At 40.0% G+C, this 21743-nt stretch overlaps 1 protein-coding gene across 1 annotated transcript in view; it reads right to left on the reverse strand.

Moving 5' to 3' along the window:
- The window catches only part of PARD3B (par-3 family cell polarity regulator beta), a 1186757-nt gene that overhangs the window by 320307 nt on the left and 844707 nt on the right, over window positions 1-21743 (reverse strand). The window contains exons 17-18 of the mRNA XM_055396969.2: window positions 20588-20794; window positions 19624-19861 (exon numbers count right to left, since the gene is read on the reverse strand). Of these exons, the coding sequence (XP_055252944.2) occupies window positions 19624-19861; window positions 20588-20794 (445 nt within the window). The remainder of the gene's footprint in view (window positions 1-19623; window positions 19862-20587; window positions 20795-21743) is intronic.

Genomic DNA, 21743 nt, shown 5'->3' on the forward strand with positions numbered 1-21743 from the left:
TGTATCTCCAAAATGAAGAGTTACTTCTGTTAGAGATTCCAGTATTCAAAGGATTTGTTTCTCTCTTTCAGCATTACTATTTGAAGTTTTCAAAATGAAAACTTCGGATTAAAAAAAAGAGAAAAGTATCAATTGTCATTTCAAAATTAAGTCAGCCTATGAAAGCCTCTGTTAGTAGAAACTGTTAGTTACTAGTTTTAGAATGGATTTCTTAGAGTCAAGAATTAACTCAGGAACCCATTGTTGAATGCGTATAATGATCTAGGCAATAAGCAATAGCAAAACTGATGTCAGGTATGCCCAATACCCTATGGTCACTGTTTAACTGGGGATTAGATAGAGTCCCACTAACCAGGATAAATAAAAGCTGGATGAATGACACAAAGGCACAGAGGCTGCCTTAGACAGGTCAGCCAACTAGTCTAGAAGTGGTCTATCAAGGCATAGTCCATCAGCAGCACAGGTCATGGTGTTGCAGGGAGGCAGCCAATTCTGACTCCATGCTGCAAACTGTTTCTTTGACTTGCTTTTTGTTGCTTTTATTGTTATAATCATACTCGCTGGCTTGCCTGGAAGAAACTGCCCCTCTGCTTGACTGTAAACTAAAGTGCCTTTGTTCAGCTCTTGGAGAGATAGTTTGTCCCTGCCCACCTGTGAATAGAAGAGGTTTACACACCCCTTCCAAAGGATGGTCGCTCCCTTGGAGATGTTTTGCAAGACTGAAGACCCTTTCACTTCACTTCCTCACTGCCTCTCCCTCTCTACACTGCCTTTTGGCTTTACTGCCTCATTGCTTTTTTCTCCCTGGTCTATAAAAGAACCTGGCATCCAGACCCCAATAAGATGGTTATTTTGAGGCACTAGCCTGCCATCTTCTTGGTCTGCTGGATCCCTGATTAGTCTTTTCCTTGCCTCAACACCTCATCTCTCGGATTCACTGGCCTGTCAAGCAGCGAGCAGAGCGAGCTTGGCATAACAATGGCAGTGAGGAAAGCAAATGACAGATGAAATCGCAAAAGTCAGATAAGATGCCAAAGATTCAAAGAAAAAATATTGTGTAACTAGACCTATGAGGCTGAAGATGGAGCCAGGAGCTAGTGTGGTGGGTGTGACCTGTCAGAGAAACTAAGTTTCATTACACTCGGGATGTCTAAGATGATGGGGTTGGAATCCCATCAGGCCGTGGGCTCTACACAGCACCCAAGGTATGAGGCGGTGCTACCAGCTGACTCCAGAGTAAAAGTTATCTCGGTAGGGAGGTAGCACTTCGTTTAAGAGTCACAGCTACTCAGGGCTCCATAGTTTACTAAGTTCTGTGGTGGGGCTACTGGAAAACCAAAGTGAAAAGCAATTACACAAAGCTGACCAGGGTTGGGGGAGAGACTGCTGATAATCAATCTATTTCTGGGTTTTAATCAGGAGACAAGGACCAGAAGGAACCGGAGAACTGGGTTTCCTTTATGAGAAGACATGAAGGAAAGGCAAAGAGAGGGAGAATGAAGGAAAGGCAGAGGTACAGGGAAAAGAACAATTCTTAAGAGGTGGCTTTCGTGCTCAAGATGATACAAGACCAGTGGAAACTACCAAAATGCTCCAGACCAGTTCAAAGGCAAGTACAGAATAATCGGACGTTTCCACAAAGTATGGCCTGAGCATGTTGAGATTGAAAAGGAGATGGGTGAGCTGGCTCCAGAAGGCTGACCAAAGGAGGCAAACTGTCAGGGGGAGGAGCTGAATCTGCCGAGGAAGTGAGGGCGACCAACTGGGTCCCCACATCTGTATTTGCCGCCGAGGTTCCTTGGCAATCTCGCTAATTTTTAACAATGCAAAAACGATCATCTGTATACACTGAATGCTTGGGTTTATGGATTATGCTTGTAGTGGTGTGAGTTTCTTCCTTTACTTCTCTCCACTCAAGTCATAATATGGGGGAAGAAGTTGCAACTGAAAGTAGTAAAACAAAAGTAAATGGAGAAGGAATAATAAACAGGAAGATATTTGGATAGCGAATTCCAATTAATTTGCTGGAAAGTCTTTACAAAAATGTATCAGTAATCATATCACAGTGGACATTAAATATGCTGGTAGAGTGGGGATAAAAAGGGGATGGCAGAAGCATGGAGGAGATGGGTAGTCTAGGGTAGTGTGTCTTGGTCAAAAATCTAGAATATTGGTCAAAGTCACCGCTTTCATTTTACAGTCCATCTTCATCATAAAACCTCTTCCTTCACATACTCTGAAAATTCCAGGAGGCAAAAAGGAAGGGAGAACAAATCTGTGCTATTGATTTTCTACTACACATTGACTAGAGTTCAAATTTAAAGTGGAAAATTACAGTCCCTGGGGGAGAAGAAACCTATCAATGGGAGGAACTAATACCAAAAGCCCCAGAATTAGGGTTTTTACTGTTCACTGGTGATTTTGTCAGCAATCACAGTTGCAAACCGTTATTTCTGGTCGATGTACCCTCCAGCTTTCTCTTGAGTCTTGAATTACATAATAGTTTAAAGAATTCTTTTGTGGGCACGTGGGGTGCTACTTTTAGTCATTCTCTGCTGAAACATTTCTACTTTGATTTCTGGAGCTATGTGGATTTTTTTCAGATACTAAGAAAGCCTTAGGAGACTAGAGAGAGGCTCAGATATAGTCAAGCACAAAAAAACTAAGACAATGGAAGAGTATACTCAAGCTTTTGCTCTTTTATGTACATATTTGTAGCATAAATATTTCAAATTTGTAGTATTAAAATTACTCTTCAGTTTCGCTTTTCAAAGAACTTTTATGACTATATCAGTTCAGTTCAGTCACTCGGTTGTGTCTGACTTTGTGACCCCATGGACTGCAGCATGCCAGGCCTCCCTGTCCATCACCAACTCCTGGACCTTGCTCAAACTCATGCCCATCGAGTTGGTGATACCATCCAATCTTCTCATCCTCTGTCGTCCCATTCTCCTTCTGCCTTCAGTCTTTCCCAGAATCAGGGTTTTCCCTAAGGAGTCAGTTCTTTATATCAGGTGGCCAAAGCATGGCAGCTTCAGCTTTACCATTAGTCCTTCCAATGAATATTCAGGGTTGATTTTCTTTAGGATTGACTGGTTTGATCTCCTTGCAGTCCAAGGGACTCTTGAGAGTCTTCTCCACCACTACAGTTCAAAAGAATCAATTCTTAAGTGCTCAGCTTTCTGTATGGTCCAACTCTCACTATGTTATATAGTTATGACTACCTAGCGGCATATAAACAAAAGGTGGGGCGGGAAAGTGAGGATTACCAGATCTAATGGGAATGCAAACTAGGGTGATCCACTCACCCAATTTGCTTAAAATGAGGAGATTCCCTGGGATGGGTTACTCAGTGCTCAAACTAGAATGACCTGGATACACCAACACAGACCAAATAACACACTGAGCACGGAAATGTTTAAAGGCCAAATTTCTCTGTTTGCCTCTAATTAGATTTCCTACTTTGGAAAGGTAAAGGTGAACAGTCTTGGGCTATTTCCCCCAATTCACCTGTGAAACTAACTTTTCAGATTTCAATCTTTATCTGTTTAAGTCTACAGACATATATTTTAATCATTTTCAGCCAACAGTCAAGTAGTTGATGATCACAATGATAATTTATACATGTATTGTAAATATATATGAGAAATAGACCCTGATGCTGGGAAAGATTGAAGGCAGGAGGAGAAGGAGACCACAGAGGATGAGATGGTTGGAAGGCATCACTGATTTGATGGGCATGAGTTTGAGCAAGCTCCAGGAAACAGTGAAGAACAGGGAAGCCTGGTATGCTTCAGTCAATGGGGTCACAAAGAGTTGGACGTGACTTAGTGATTGAATGACAACAAAAAGTACATATCTCCCAGGCGGAGAAAAACTTCCATTCAAGAACGCAGTTACACAGCTAAGTTTAAAGACTGGGACATCTCATTTTCAATATTTTTCCTAACTACACTGCAAATGTTTTAACCATAATTTTATGGGGTTCAGGGATGCTCTGGTTATTTAAAAGGAGTTTAGTGAAGTTTATGTCACTTTAATAAAACCCTTACACACTTTAAGGAAAGTGTAGCAAGAGAATATATCTGACTTGTTTACTGGCATTATCTTCAAACTGAAAACAACACTCATTAGACAGTCAATATCCATTGTATGAATGAAAGAAATCTCAGGAAAGAACAAATAACGGACTGGTTGCTTACTTTCAACATGTTTGTTGTGTTCCTTGTTGTTGCTTGGTCAATAGCATTGAAAAAATTATTTCAAAAAAGACTGGGGACTGCTCCACTCAACCTAAAAAATCACTTTGAAAGATATGTTCAAAACTTATTTATTGAAAAAAGGCTTGGATTTGTTTTTTTTAGGAACGGAGAGGTAGACATGGGTTCGAGGGTATACATCTGAATTCAAACCACAACTATGATCCTAGCTTCACAATTTGGCTTTTAATTTTAAATCTTATTTTCATTGCTAGTAATTTCATATTTATGGGTTATCTTAATTAGATAGTAAGTTTAAGTAAAGGGTTCACGTTGTATATCTTTTTCTGAATTTCCCCAGAGTAACATTTAATAGACACTAAAGTAATGAACTGATTGGCTAATTTTTTCATACCATCTTAGATGGATATTCATCTTTCCTACTGTTAGGGAGGTCAATTCCATAACCTATTCAGAAACCTCATTCCAGTGCTTAACGACCATCTTCTTTTTTATCTCTAAGCTCATCTTTTTTCTGATAGTGATTTTGTCTCAATATTTCTAGCCCTGTCCTCAGTGGCGATGGTGAACAGCTGGTTATTATTACCAGTTAACTCATCCTTCCTTTACTTCAAGGAGAAATTTTAAAAAAACAAAAACAAAAACTCCTAATACAGTTTGCCCTCTTTCTTATTTTTGGACCACTTCCACTATTTTCATTATTTTCAATATTATTATCTAGAATGACTAAAGGGCACAACACATTAATATTCAAAAAAGTCTACCCCAATTAGCACATCATATAAGCCAGCCAATCAGCACAAGCTTATTAAAGGCGAACACTGTGAAAAGTATGATGAGAAAGTCCATTTGTTTAAAGGAATTTACAATCCCACTGAGCACATGAGACAAACATATAAAACCCAAACTAAAAGCCGAGTCAGCCTATCAGTTCAGTTCAGTTCAGTCGCTCAGTCACGTCGGACTCTTTGCGACCCCATGAATCAGAGCACGCCAGGCCTCCCTGTCCATCATCAACTCCCGGAGTTCACTCAAACTCATGTCCATCGAGTCGGTGATGCCATCCAGCCATCCCATTCTCTGTCGTCCCCGTCTCCTCCCACCCCCAATCCCTCCCAGCATCAGAGTCTTTTCCAGTGAGTCAGCTCTTCGCATGAGGTGGCCAAAGTATTGGAGTTTCAGCTTCAGCATCAGTCCCTCCAATGAACACCCAGGATTGATCTCCTTTAGAATGGACTGGTTGGATCTCCTTGCAGTCCAAGGGACTCTCAAGAGTCTTCTGCAGCACCACAGTTCAAAAGCATCAGTTCTTCGGCGATCAGCTTTCTTCACAGTCCAACTCTCACATCCATACATGACCACTGGAAAAACCATAGCCTTGACTAGACGGACCTTTGCTGGCAAAGTAATGTCTCTGCTTTTTAATATACTATCTAGGTTGGTCATAACTTTCCTTCCAAGGAGTAAGCGTCTTTTAATTTCATGGCTGCAATCAGCATGAGGAGACACAAACTATAAAAGTATTTATGAGAAAGACACGTAGGTCAAAGAAGGACCATGGAAATGGGGCTGAAGGTGTTTTCAGAGGCCTGGGAGGACTCAGAGAGAAGGAAGAGGGATCAGCTCAAGAGATGGGGGCAACTTAGGGCTCCATAAAGCTTGTTTGAGGGTTATAGTGAGTAATCTGGCTGGAGTGGTGAGTTTGCAGAAAGGAACAAGAAAAATCAATGATAGAAAAATAAACTGGAGGGACATCCTTGGCAGTCCAGTGGTTAAGACTCTGCCCTTCCACTGCAGGGGGGTGCAGGTTCAAACCCTGCTTGGGAAACTAAGAAACTACAGGCCATGCAGGGTGACCAAAAAAATTTTTTTAATAGAAAAATAAAAGAAGAGAAACTGGAATAAGAATATAGAGGCTACTGAATGCAAAACTAATTTTATTTTAATGAGTCAGTAGTTCTCAAATGGAGGTTCCTGGGGTTGGATGCAAAAGAAACATCAGGGAATCCCAGGTCCTAGTCTAGACCTAATGAATCAGAATCTCTGATGATGAAGTCCAGTGATTCATAACTTTAACAAGCTCTGTTGATGACTCTAGAGTACAGCTGGATTTTTGAGAACTACTAGATAATTGGGAATCATCACACAAAGGAGAAAATTGAAGTGCAGAGTGGTTAAGTAGTTGTTGAAAGAAATGGAGCTGGGATTTGAACCGAAACAGAATGATTCTGGAGGCTCTGCTCTTTGCCACTGTTCTATATCACATTTGAGGGCACAAGGTGTTCATTGAATATCTGATAACTGAATGAATGAATGATTGGTGGTCATGCCTGGGATGAACTGGAATGAAGAAAGGAAGAAAGCATGCAAATTGGTTAGGCATCTATGGAAGCAGTCTAGTCATAGAAAACAAACATGGTAATTAGAGTATGGCAGTAGAAATGGAAAAAGAAAAAAAAAGACCCAAATGGAAGAGACAGCATTTTGTAAGTATCAACAGGATTGCTGGATGATGGAAGAATGGGAATAGGAAAAGGGAGGCATCCTGGATGTCATGGATTCCTGGCAGAATTTCAGACAGAATCAAGAGAGTCAGTATGAACTTGTGACTTAGATGTGTGAATGATGAAATAGATTTTAGACATGCTGAAGCTGAGGTGAGGCTGGGCCACAATGCAGAAATGACCGGCAGCTAGCTGCAGAAACAAAATTGGACTGTCTCCAAAATTCTGGTGGATGCTATTTAGCATGGTTAAGATGACAGTTCTTTTCCATGGGGATGGTCTTGGTCCCTGTCTCCTGTACAATGTCACGAACCTCCGTCCAGAGTTCATCAGGCACTCTATCTATCAGATCTAGACCCTTAAATCTATTTCTCACTTCCACTGTACAATCATAAGGGATTTGATTTAGGTCATATCTGAATGGTCTAATGGCTTTCCCTACTTTCTTCAGTGAAGTCTGAATTTGGCAATAAGGAGTTCATGATCTGAGCCACAGTCAGCTCCTGGTCTTGTTTTCACTAACTGTATACAGCTTCTCCATCTTTGGTTGCAAAGAATATAATCAATCTGATTTCGGTGTTGACCATCTGGTGATGTCCATGTGTAGAGTCTTCTCTTGTGTTGTTGGAAGAGGGTGTTTGCTATGACCAGTGCATTCTCTTGGCAAAACTCTATTAGCATTTGCCCTGCTTCATTTCGTGCTCCAAGGCCAAATTTCCCTGTTACTCCAGGGGTTTCTTGACTTCCTACTTTTGCATTCCAGTCCCCTATAATGAAAAGGACATTTTTTTGGGTGTTAGTTCTAAAAGGTCTTGTAGGTCTTCATAGAACTGTTCAACTTTGCCAACCAAGGTCCGTCTAGTCAAGGCTATGGTTTTTCCAGTGGTCATGTATGGATGTGAGAGTTGGACTGTGAAGAAAGCTGATCGCCGAAGAATTGATGCTTTTGAACTGTGGTGCTGCAGAAGACTCTTGAGAGTCCCTTGGACTGCAAGGAGATCCAACCAGTCCATTCTAAAGGAGATCAATCCTGGGTGTTCATTGGAAGGACTGATGCTAAAGCTGAAACTCCAATAGTTTGGCCACCTCATGCGACGAGTTGACTCACTGGAAAAGACTCTGACGCTGGGAGCGATTGGGGGTGGGAGGAGATGGGGATGACAGAGAATGGGATGGCTGGATGGCATCACTGACTCAATGGACATGAGTTTGAGTGAACTCTGGGAGTTGGTGATGGACAGGGAGGCCTGACGTGCTGTGGTTCATGGGGTCCCAAAGAGTCGGACACAACTGAGCGACTGAACTGACTGAATTGAAAGATGATAGTTCTAGATGTGGAACCTAATAATACTTGTATATCTCATGTGCATGAAAGTATACACAGAATTATGGCTGGTGTCAACAAATGTTTAAATGCTAATACAACAGAAGCAGTGATCAAGAGGGGTCTTGGTATTGGTATCAGTTCAAAGTCTGTCTCCAGGTAGGCTGTCTCACTTCTCCAGTCTCATTCTTTACTGCTTGCCACGTTCATCGCCCATACATCTGGAAGATGGATGTTAGCAAATCACATTGAGGTGCTCAGATAAAAGGTGCTAAGTAAAGAACTAATTCCATTTTTCCTCAATGCAAATGATTAAATCTATACATGTCATTCTCTAATAGTATTAAGTAAACATCCTACAAGGACATGACATTGTGCTGGACATGGTACAAAGCAAATGAGCAAACACAGTCTCAACGAGGAACTAACCAGTGTTTATATACATGAATAAAACTGTTGTTAATATGTTTTATTAGTTATTTAATATGAGTATGCAAATGAGTCCATTAGGAAATCCTTTGCATTTTATTAATCCAGCATTTTAAATGATTATATTTCACCTTAAGATGTTAATGAAGTTTATTTATTAATGTGTAGCTTCCACTTTAGTACTTGTGAAAGTTCTTTTTAGCATATCGATTTCTTTAAAAATTAAGCCAATTTTTTTCCACTGGACTTTTGTTCTGATCTGTGAACAAATCTAAACCTCATTATCTAAGAGAAGGACTGAAGTAAACGGCCTCTTCTTCTTCAGTACTCTTTTGCAATTCACATTAACGTTAATGGGAGCTATGCATGCACATTAGGAGGGGAAGGGAACCCTAATTAAACAAGTAGCCTTTCGGTTGACATTCTACGTGATCATTTTTTATTGTGATATGTATGAGAAAATCATCTTGCCTTGGACACCCATAAACAGAACTACCAAGTAATCAAACTTACATAGGGTAGGAGGGGAAGGCGATGAACAGCAATCAGCTTTTAAAATGAGTTTGAAAACAAGCTACCCATGCACTTTTATACTAATGAATTTCATCAATGCCCCTCACTCCTCCACTGAACACATACTCACTCCTTCCCCCAGAAAAAAAGAATGACAAACATTTGCAGACATACTTGACAGTCAAAACAAAAACATTATTAAAGTCAAGACACCGAAAAAACTCTGCACGCTGGGTACCATAGCAGTTCATTTGTCTGAACTGTCTATCAGAGGAGTAGCCTGTCTGTCTCTGGGTCGTCTTTTGGTTAGGAAATAAATGCTGACCAAGCAGTCCTAAATGTGTTTGATCCAAATTTCACCTATACTTTTTAGGTACCATGCTTGCATCTTTTTTCATCATCTTGTATCACTTGCCCTATTCATAAAGACTCCCTCTCCAATTCTTTGTATTCTCCTGTTCACAATCTACTCATGTTATGATGCTAATTTCTCCCTCTGGTGCTTAGTTGCAAACGAACAAAAGCTAGGATGTATGATACATAAATATATAAATATTATCAGCTATCACACCACTGGGTTTAATGGAAGTCAATATCAGTATATTATATCCTCTACTTTGCAATTCCATTATGGGCTCAACACTGCTGGCCGTAAAAAGGAACATTCTGAGTCTACGCCTGTGATAGTAATAATGAAAAAAAAGGGGTCATTGCTCTTCCCAACTTGAATGAAAAATTAAAATTACTGGGGCACTTAGCTCAAAGGAAAACTGGCAAATTAACAAACCAAGAAACATTCATGGTTCACACTGTGGAAGAGAAACTTAAATAATTTAAGATGGATGGTGAGGTGAGAAAATTCAGTTACCAAAGAGGCAAAAAGTGAGCCTAACCACATTCCAATGTGCTTTCAGCTTCTATTTTTTTCCCTCGGCAATCAGCAGAGATAGCGATGGAGGAGATGTTGATATGCAAATTTATTTATTTATTTTTGTCACAGTCCTATATTTCATTTCGATTTAATATATGCAGCCATTTTACCCTGATCTACAAATCTCTGTGTTTTCAATGTATTTCTGTATCCAGCTGGAAGCTGAATTATGAACTGGCTTTCACTTTTCATCTGAAATTTCATGTTTCCAACTGGCCTCTACTTCACGAAACCAAGCACCTTAATGCTAGTCTGTGGTGGGCCTTTTGCGTTTGGGGAAATGACTGTTACAATTTACCTGGCCTGGCTGCATAAGCTAGGTTATTCTTCATACCCATAAAGTTGCAGGGATAACCAGACACTTCACAACCACCATCTGGAAAGAGATAATGACAGGCACGAGTGCATTACAGTTATTGTACACGAGACCTGTAACAGCCATTATGGGATCAAGGTAAGGAGAAGAAAGTATGACAGGTATGTCATGCTCCCTGGAGACTTAAGTATTCAGTCTATCTAACCTAATTTAAAAATCAAGTCAAAATGTATCTTTATGGGTCATGTATTATAAGACAACTTCCAAGGCAGTCCAATGAAATAACTCTGAGCCGAGCATTAAGAATATCAAGTCTGAAACCATCCATACATTCTGGTCTGAAATACTGAACAAAGGAAAAAAAAAGAAAGCAAAACAAAACAAAAAAATTATTCTCCGTCTGAGTTCATTTTCTATTTGTATTTAGCAATAGAATGTTTTGCTGACTTAATTTGATATGAAGTTATTCATCATTAAGAGATGAAATAACCTTTGAAAATAGTTAATGGTTACATTTAGAAGGGGGTGACCCAAAGTTTATAAAATATAAATGAGTGAATGACTTTAGTTTTATCATTACTTAGAGTTTCCTACACAAAACTGTCCAGGCTTAAGACAGCATGTCTGCCTGAAATACACAACAGCAATTAGAGGGAAAGAGAAAAATCAAAGCAAAATTTAGTGGGTTACAAGTGAAAGGCAATATCTGAGGGTTGGCTGTCTGACGTTTGGTCTCTTGATGGAAGGCAAGAAAGGAAATCTACTAGGCCAGGAAACATACTGAGTGTTTTGCTCACAGAAACTGCTGAACTTAAACTTCACAACAATTCAGAGAGTATACATTATTATCCCCAGTTTACTTACGAGTAGACTGAGAATCCAAGAGATTAATGAAGGCCACAGAGCTTGTAACTGGCAGATTTTCAACTTAGTTAAGAATTAATTTGATGGTGGTGATGTCTGGGTTGTTTGTGGTGGTGGACGAGGGTGTCTGTGTGTTTGTGTGTGTGTGTATATGTGTGTAGGAGTATTCTCTTTATTTATTTATTTTTTATTGGAGGCTAATTATTTTACAATATTATATTGGTTGGTTTTGCCATACATTGACATGAATCCGCCCCGGGTGTATATGAGTTCCCCTTTCTGAACTCCCCTCCCACCTCCCTCCTCCATTTATCCTCCCTCTGGGTCATCCCCGCACACCAGCCTGTAACATGCATCGACCCTGAACTGGTGATTCGTTTCACATATGACAACATACATGTTTCAATGCCATTCTCCCAAATCATCCCACCCTTACCCTCTCCCACAGAGTCCCAAAGACTATTCTATACATCTTTGTCTCTTTTGCTGTCTCGTATACAGGGTTATCATTTGCATCTTTCTAAATTCCATATATAGGCGTTAGTGTATTGTATTGGTGTTTTACTTTCTGGCTTACTTCACTCTGTATAATAGGCTCCAGTTTCATCCACCTCATTAGAACTGATTCAAATGCATTCTTTTTAATGACTGAGTAATACTCCATTGTGTATATGTACCAAAGCTTTCTTATCCATTCATCTGCAGATGGACATCTAGGTTGCTTCCATGTCCTGGCTATTATAAACAGTGCTGCAATGAACATTGGAGTACATGTGTCTCTTTCAGTTCTGGTTTCCTCGGTGTGTATGCCCAGGAGTGAGATTGCTGGATCATATGGCAGTTCTATTTCCAGTTTTTTGAGGAATCTCCACACTGTTCAATGGCTGTACTAGTTTGCATTCCCACCAACAGTGTAAGAGGGTTCCCTTCTCTCCACACCCTCTCCAGCATTTATTGCATGTAGACTTTTGGATAGCAGCCATTCTGACAGGTGTGAAATGGTATCTCATTGTGGTTTTGATTTGCATTTCTCTGATTATGAGGGATGCTGAGCATTTTTTCATGTGTTTGTTAGCCATCTTTATGTCTTCTTTGGAGACATGTCTGTTTAATTTTGGCTGTGCTGAAACTTTGTTGCTGCACAGGCTTTTTCTCTAGTTGCCATATGCGGGCTTCTCACTGCAGTGGCTTCTCTTGTTGCAGAGCATGGGCTCTAGGTGCTAACCTTCAGTAGTTGTGGCTCCCGGGCTCTGGAGCTCAGGCTCAGTGTGTGGGCTTAGATGCTCTGCAGCACGTGGGATCTTCCCAGAACACGGATCGAACCCGTGTCTCCTGAACTGGCAGGTGGATTCCCATCCACTGTACCACCGGGGAAGCCCTTCCTCTTCTATGGAGAACAGTGTGGAGATTCCTCAAAAAACTGGAGTATTCTCTTTTAAATAATTCACATCAGATGTCATAATATTGAGCTTCCCTACTTTCAATAAGATATTTACAGGCAGATATTGTGGGTTTGGTTCCAGATTACGGCAATGATACCACATTAGAACAAGTCACACAACTTTTTTGGCTTCCCAGCGTATATAAAAGTTATGTTTATAGTATCAAAGTGAAAGTAAAATGAAAGTCACTCAGTCGTGTTTGACTCTTCGCGACCCCATGGACTATACAGTCTATGGAATTCTCCAGGCCAGAATACTGGAGTGGGTAACCTTCCCAACCCAGGTCTCCTACACTGTAGGTGGATTCTTTACTAGCTGAGCCACAAGGGAAGCCCAGAAATACTGGAGTGTGTAACCTATCCCTTCTCCAGTGGCTCTTCCTGACCCAGGAATTGAACTGGGGTTTCCTGCATTGCAGGCAGATTCTCTATCAATTGGGCTATCAGGAAAGCCCTGTTTATAGTATATTGTGGTCTATTAAATGTGTAATAGCATTATGTCTAAGAAACAATGCACATCTTAATTAAAATATACTTTATTGGTAAAACAGGCTAACCATCATCAGAGATCACTGATCACAGATCACCACAACAGATAAATAATAAGGAAAAAGCCTGAACTATTGCACGAATGATGAAAATGTGACACAAAGACATGAACTAAGCAAATGCTATTTGAAAAATGGCACCGATAGACTTGCTCAATGCAAGGTTGTCACAAAGCTTCAATTTGTAAAAATTACAGTATCTCCAAAGCAAAATAAGTGAAGTACAATAAAATGAGGCATGCTTATAGTATATTTTGGTATAAAATGGATGAAACAGATGCTTTCTCATTTGTAAAGCTTAGAAATAAAAGTTTTTCCTCTGTGTTCTAAAAAATACCTTTGTCACTAGGGTTCATGATTTTGGTTTTTTGTTGTAGAAACTAAACTAATGTATACCTATACATTAGGACGAAATAATAAAAAAATAACCAACTGGTGGGCTGGGAGAAACAGTTAATATAAACAGCTACAAATCAAGTTCACCATTCAGCTCACAGACCATGTGCCTTCAAAATGTTTATATTAGGTATGAAGTATCATCACCTTCAAAATGATACTTCAGGTATCATATGTACTACAACAGACAATTTGAGTTGTCTCTCTGTTACAGCTTTATGTGAAATTGGTTTAAAAATAATCTTCCCATGCTCATAGGCTACAAAAAATAAAAGAAAGGAAAAAAAGCAGGAATAAACTGGACAGTTGCTGAGGGTGCAGTGATACCATCTCCTCTGATTTTACCTTTTTCTTAGCACCTGCTGCTGCTGCTAAGTCACTTCAGTCATGTCCGACTCTGTGCGACCCCATGGACGGCAGCCCACTAGGCTCCGCCATCCCTGGGATTCTCCAGGCAAGAACACTGGAGTGGGTTGCCATTTCCTTCTCCAACGTGTGAAAGTGAAAAGTGAAAGTGAAGTTGCTCAGTCTTGTCTGACTAGTAGCGACCCCATGGACTGTAGCCCACCAGGCTCCTCTGTCCATGGGATTTTCTAGGCAAGAGTACTGGAGTGGCTTGCCATTGCCTTCTCTGTTCTTAGCACCTACTACAGCCTAAAATAATCTCAGTGATTTTGTTCATTCTTCTCTCCCTCACTGGGATATAAATTCCACAAGAGCCATGGCCTGGAGATCTTGTTCAGCACCATATAAACTGACTGCTGATTCCTTCAAGTTGTATGTATCCTAGGCAAACATCCCATCACTCCCAGGGAAATTCAATGTTATAGGCAGTTCACATGTTGTATGATGTTTTTGTTTGTTTTGAATTAAACTCAGCACAAGAAATTAAAAAGTCTCTGATTCTTTCCTCCCTTGTAAGATTAAAAAAAAGTACCATTAAAGAAGTGATTTATTGCTGTATGCCCAGGGCCTCGAACAGTGCCTGATGCAAGTGAAAGTGTTAGTCGCTCAGTCGTGTCCCATGGACTGTACCCTGCCAGGCTCCTCTGTCCATGGAATTCTCCAGGCAAGAATACTAGAGTGGGTTGCCATTCCCTTCTCCAAGGGATCTTCCTGACACAGGAATCAAACCCAGGTCTCTCGCATTGCAGGTCTCTGTTTGCATCAGGGAAGCCTGATGCAAAGAAGGCCCTTATTAAATGGTGGTTATGTATGTGAAGAGTAATTATGAATGCTTTTGACAAAGAGGAGGCATTCAACATTGTTTTGATCAAACGAATATGGGCAAAATATTAAAAAACAGAAATGAAATTCTTAGTGGCAGGTTTTACTCTTTGTTCTTTGTTAATCCATCAAAAAAGAAGTTTCCTGGGCACACCAACGGTATAGAAGAAGGTACTTGATGGACACTAAACCTTTCCTTTTAGGTCCAGAACAAGCTGATCGTCTGATGGTTTTTAAAGTGAGTGGTCTATAATACCAAGAAGAGCTGATAGTGGCTATGATGTAAAGGAATGGATTTCAAACACAATTAAACTGACAGAATTCATTTTCAAGAATATAAGGATTGACAAGCTTATTAAATAATTAAGAAATCAAGGACTGACTTGGTTTTCACTATAAACAGGGCAAGATTTTCTTAGCCAAAGGATATATATGTGTTTTTAGTGCTTAGAAAATATCTGTTAGACCAGACCCCAGAAAGGTGGAATAGGGCTGATAGCTATGAGGTTGTTTACTGAGGGGTTTTGAACTTCACCCTTTGGTTGCCAGGAACCACTGGTGGTCTTTTCTGCAGGGTAGTGCCATGAAGAATACAAGAAACACAAAATGAAAAAAATGTAAGCACCTTGATCCTCTAAACTTCTCTTTCAACAGCAGGTAAAACAGAGTATAGAGGGAAACTACCAAAATTGGTAGGTTCTTAAGCTGTATATTTTCCTGCAATAAGTCATAGCCTATGTAAGAGCCATAGGTGAATCTGCAAGGAAGTAATTCTGAAATCAACAAAGCATACTGGAGCTGGACAATACATATAAAGGTATGAATTAATGAGATCGCCCATAATTTTTTCAAAATGATAGGAAATAGGTTAAATTAACTGAGCTAAACTGTGCTATCACATGGCATCAACACAAAGAGACCAGAGAATAGCAGAAAAGCACATGGCACTTAACTTTCCACAAGCAAGAGCAAAGCCACCACTACGACAGCTGCACTTCCATGATGTGTGGCGAGGGAAGGGTGGGGATGCAGAAATGTGGTCGCTGCTCATGCCCTTGGCCAAGTACCACTGTACATGGCACAGCTACACAGCCTATACTAAAGCCCTATGTTCAGGAGGGTGTCTGAAGTACAGATACCGAAAAAAATAATACATATTTAAACCACATATCTAACTCCTTGAGATCCTTAGAGCAATCAATTTTTTTTTTTAAATGAGTAACTAAGTCAATAGCATCTGAGCAACAGATGAGAGTTAAAGCAAATTCTGTTGGCTAATGGTAACAGCTTTTGTGTTCTCTGTTGTTGAAAATGTGCATGTAGCAGCATCTCCAATATGCTCACAAACTCGGATGCAAAAGGCTACGGAAAACAGTTGCTATTTTTACACTGGAGATAAAATCAAACACCACCTTTCAGATCTTAATTCTTCTAAAATAGGGCAAGGAAATAAAATCTGAATTGCTAGATGTCTCAAGAATCTAGGACCTGTGATTTCTATCAGAGGAAAACACAGCAAACACTGGACAACGACAGGAAGAGCCAGCTCTGTATTCTGGGCAATGGAGTATGAACCTGCCAAATCACATCATCTGAAATAAAATACAGAGTTAAAGCGTAATTTAGTAATATTCTGGAAAATGGGATATGTGAAGCTATAATAGTTTTTCTATTTACAGACTACTGTACTTAAATCTTTATAGTATTTTTCTTTAGCACTTTAAAGAGGATTTTTTTAACCTTACCAATTAATATTGTAGAAGTATTAATAATTATGATAAGAGCAATATGCTTTTCTACTAATGCTGCAAAAACCGCCATACACTGAGTGGCTTAAACAACAAAAATGGGCCAAAATTAATGGGTTGGCAGCTGTGTTCCCGTCTGGAAGTCCTCCAGAGAGAATCCATTGCTCTGTCCTTCCCACCTTCTAGAGGCTGCCCACAGTCCTTGGCTCACAGTCCCTCCAGCTACATATTGCATTTCTTTGTATCTTTCTTCCACAGTCACATCTTCTTTTAAAAAGTTTTTTATCTGTTTAATTTTGGCTGTGCTGAAACTTTGTTGCTGCACAGGCTTTTTCTCTAGTTGCCATATGAAGGTTCTCATTGCAGTGGCTTCTCTTGTTGCAGAGCATGGGCTCTAGGTGCTGACCTTCAGTAGTTGTGGCTCCGGGGCTCTGGAGCTCAGGCTCAGTGTGTGGGCTTAGATGCTCTGCAGCACGTGGGATCTTCCCAGAACACGGATTGAACCCGTGTCTCCTGAACTGGCAGGTGGATTCTCATCCACTGTACCACCGGGGAATCCCTTCCTCTTCCACTTTTAAGACCTCTTGTTCTTGCCATGCGTCCACATGGGGAAATTCAGGATAATCTCCCTATCCTAAGATCAGCTGAACAGCAAACTCAATTCTACCTGCAACCTCAATTCTCCTTTGCCAGGCAATATAACATGCTCACAGGTACTAGAAATTGGGACATGAACATCTTTAGGGAAGCCATTATTCTACTTACTGTCAAAATGAACATTTACTGAATGTTCGTTACTTGCCAGGCACTGTTCTAAGCAAGTTACATGTAATTAAGCAGCTATAATTCTCAAAATAATAGTAGATTTTATTGTTATTCCCATTTTTTTTAGATGATTCACAGAGATTAAGTAACTTGCTCAACGTTACCTAGAGAGAAAGCACAGAAGCCAGGATTGGCATCAGAGTGACAAATACAGTCTGCATTTTTAATCTCTGAACTCCACAACTGCAAAGGTGATTCTCATCTAAATATACTACAGTTCTGTGTAATCATTATTATCAAGGATGATTATCGAATAGCATTCATGATAGTTACCCAGAATAAGGGCAAGTTTAACATTTTAATTGGTAAATGGATATATAAAACCATAGAAACCATCAGGGAAAACAAGGATTTTTTAGAGATTTTTCTGCTGGTGTCTAGATTACGTGTGTCCCTAAATGTCACTTTGCAGTTTCAAGGTCACATGTACGTACACACACACACACACACACACACACACACACACAGGGAGAGGGAGAGGGAGAGAGAGAATATTCATATATATATATATTCCAGATATGGAATGGAACTTTCTGTTTCACTTTCTGTTTCACTAAAATTTCAGTTGAAGATCCTTAACTGAGAACATCTGATGACAAATACCACTCAGCATTCTTAAGAAAGACATCTCTTAAAGGTTTAATAAGAGATGCCAAACTGGCCTATCAACCATCACCTCCCATGACTCATCTTCAGCCCATGGAACAGAAGGGTAGAGATTGAGAGATTTTCTTTGATGGGAAATTATAGAGGTAAAGGCAGTAATGGAAAGAGGTGCTTCTTCATCAAATTGTGGACATCTTGACAGCATAAACACGGCATATGTGAAGGTAGCTGTTGGAGAAGAAATAAAGTTGTTTTCTGATTGCACCCTGCTGAGCCATGCCTAGTCAATAGACTGGCTGCCTATGACGTGTTGTCTTACAGTCTCACTGAGTTAGACAACAGTGAACAAGTCTTATTCTGAAACTGAGGAAAGCAAGACTCAAGGAGCCTTACTGTGTATGATGGTACTTAACGTGTGTGATGCCCAGCAGTTTGTGTAGGAAGGTGATAGGTTCAGACAAAGGCCCTCTGACTCCAGATGCAATGACCTCTCCACTACACCACAGTGCCTCTGTAGGTGATGGCTGATGTGCCAACAGGCCTGGCCATGGACACACCTGGAATCACTGGGAATGGAATGGGAGTAGGGTATGGTTCATCTACCCTGTCATCTCTAATTCAAAGGTTGTGTTCTAGAGGTCACAGTTAAAGACTCCTTTACCTCTTCCTTTCCCTATGTTGACGAAGAAGCATTTTCTTTACTCAAATAATGTATTAGTACCAAAGGCTCTGGGCACTGCCCATGCCTCCAGCAAGTCTTGACTTGTATTTGACAATTTTATGGCAGCTTCCTGTCATCACCAGTGTCAGAAGCCAATCAAGAAGGCTCCTTCTGCCTTTGCAGAAAAGGAGCAGGCAAAATCACCAGTTAAGATTTTTAAGCATCTACATATGACCCAGCAATCCCATTCCTGGGCATATATCTATTCAAAACTATAATTCAAAAAGATATATGTACCTCTTTGTTCATAGCAGCATTATTCTCAATAGCCAAGAATGAAAACAACCTAAATATCCATTGACAAATGCATGGATAAAGAAGATGTGTTATGTATACACAATGGAATATTACTCAGCCATAAAAAAGAATGAAATGAGGCCATTTGCAGCAACATGGCTAGAACTAAAGATTATCATACTAAGTGGGGTATGTCAGAAAGAGAGAGACAGATATATGATATCATGTATACGTGGAATCTAAAATATGACACAAATGAATTCATCTATGGGACAGAAACAGACTCTTTATTTATAAGAGTCTGTTACTCATATACATCCTTGCTATTGCCAAGGATGAGGAAGGGTGGGAAATAGATGGACTGGGAGTTTGGGGTTAGTGAATACAAACTATTATATAGAGAACAGATAAACAACAATGTCCTACTATATAGCAGAGAGAATAATATTCAATATCCTGTGATAAACCATAGTGGAAAAGAATGTGTGTGTGTGTCTGTGTGTGTGTGTGTGTGTCTGTGTGTGTATATATATATATATATATATAGTCTTCTTTTATAACTGAATCACTTTGTCGTACAGCAGAAATTAGCACAACAATGTAAATCAAGTATACTTCAATTAAAAAAAGATTTTTAGGCATCTAGCTGAAAAGGAAGGAAAGCTTGCATTTTTTTTTTTTTTGAGTGAATACAAATGAGTAGTTTCATCAGGAGAGAAAAAAACAAACCAAAGCAAAGTAACCCAACTTTGCCTTCAAAAGCAGGTCCCTACCTTAGCATGGCACCAAATCCCTTCTTCTTTATTTTCCTTTCTGGATCTTCATTTCCCTCTTTCTGCTTTTTCTCCTTGACTTTTAATTTGCCCTTTCCCTTCTTCTTCTCCTTTTCTTTCGTTTTTTTGACTTTCCTGGCTTTATTTTCTGCATTTTCTAGCTCAGAGTTCCCCTGAGGGGCAGATTCACAATTCAGAGCTCCTTGGCCGGAGTGAGAGCTCCTATCAGACAGACCATCTGTACAAGAGGAAAAAAAAATCAATGCACATAGTCAGGGGCTCTTCTCAGTATTTCAAGAAAAGCTCAAATATAGAAGAACAAATCAAAGCACTCAGGAGTTCTACCTTGCCACATGGCTACATGTGCCCTTTGAAGAGACAACTGCCTAAATCTGGCTACTCAAGGCTTTTGTTGTTGGGAGTGGGGGACACTTGTTGCTTAGTCAGGAGTATAAAAGGTTTGATATGGGCTGAAATGCTGATCTCTCTGAAAGCAGCTTGTTAACCTTGATCAGCTCAGAATGCCAACATGCTGGGAAACAAACAGGATGAGTTTATTTCCTGGAGAAGATTCTGAGTGCAGCTATAACCCGGCTGTTTCAATGCAATTAATGCAGCCAGTCCTTGGGTTGAGGCTGCATCTAATGACTTGAATAAGAATGTCAAGAAATGCATACTTAGTGCTGCTACCCTAAGGGTAAATGACAGTTGGTCCTTGTAGGAAATTGAAGGAGAACAATTCTTCAGTGGCTGCCCTGTAAAATAAATTGCGTATCGCATTATCCAATTCCATGTTCATTAAGCCAAAGGGCAAAACATATCAGGAAAATGAATTACTTTTAATATCAAAAATATAATTGTGATCCTTAAATCATTTTTCCCTGTAGTTAAGTGCCCATTCGTGCCTATGATTCGCTGATAATAACGAGAGGAAGAAACCATTTCAGCAAGCGTGTTGCCCTACCAGCTTCTAACTCTTCAGGTCCATCGTAAGATTTGTCAATGGCTGCTCGGAAGCTCTCGTTGCAGCCCCGGCCGCGGACCATGTGTGGCCGAGGCCGGTGGAAGGGAAGTTCATTCTTCCTGACCTCGGCAACTGCGGTCTGTAGGCTCTCCAAGGAGCTGGACTTTTTCAAGCCCAGAGTTGGACCAAAATCTTTGCTTGGAGAATCTGGAAGAAAAGAAAAAAGGGCAAAAGGTCACCCTTCCCCTAAGGCAGCCTGATGGAGTCGGAAGCCTTGTTGTTCTACCTCAAAAGGCAGGGGTGGGGGTGTGAAGGGGGTGGGACTTGGTGTTAAACCTCAGCTTTGCCACTTTCTGTGATTTTGAGCAAGTACTTGACTTCTTGGTGCCTTAGTTCCTTTTCTATAAAGTTGTGGGAAGATTTAAAATGATAATACACGCTATATACAGAATAAATATGTATATTTACATACACTAATACATGAATTTGAAAAGCTGTAGCGGTCTCTAGAGATTATATGTATGAGAGTGTGTATACACACACTCACATAGCCACACACACACCGAGCACCTAAGTGTTTCACAGTTCTCATTCTAAGCACTCCCATACATTGTAGCTTTTATTATTTCTCAAATTGTTCTTAAAATTATTAAGGAATGTAATATGCACAAAAATCAAACAGCATTGAAGTGATTTTAATTTCTGTCCTTAAACACTTTATCATACTCTAGCACTGTTCCTGTATGGTAAATGCAATTTAGTCAACAGACAAAGCAAAAAAAGGAAAGAAAACAACTTTTCTGTGTCAATGCTTACTGTTCTATATGTATTTCTGTTTGATTATCTAGGAAATGGGGTAATTTTCTTTGCATGATATAATATTCCAAAAAAGCCTAGGTGAAGTTTAATAACTTGTGTTTTGATATGTAATATTTTTCATTTGCACTGTTTGTCTTGCTCTGTTACCTGGCACTTTTCACTCATGCCTTGATCTCCATTCCCACCCACAGTCAGGCTCCCAGTTGTGTGTAACTGGATTAGGCTATATAAATACCAGCAGCACAAGGATTATTTTAAAGATGGAGGGAATTCTAGCAGGGCTCTTTTCCACCAGGACAAAGCTCATGATCCTCTCCAGTTACAAAGATTACTGTCA

This window comes from Moschus berezovskii, chromosome 2, assembly GCF_049115385.1.
Source record: "Moschus berezovskii isolate FMDL1 chromosome 2, NW_MosBer_1.0, whole genome shotgun sequence".
Classification (NCBI taxonomy): domain Eukaryota; kingdom Metazoa; phylum Chordata; class Mammalia; order Artiodactyla; family Moschidae; genus Moschus; species Moschus berezovskii.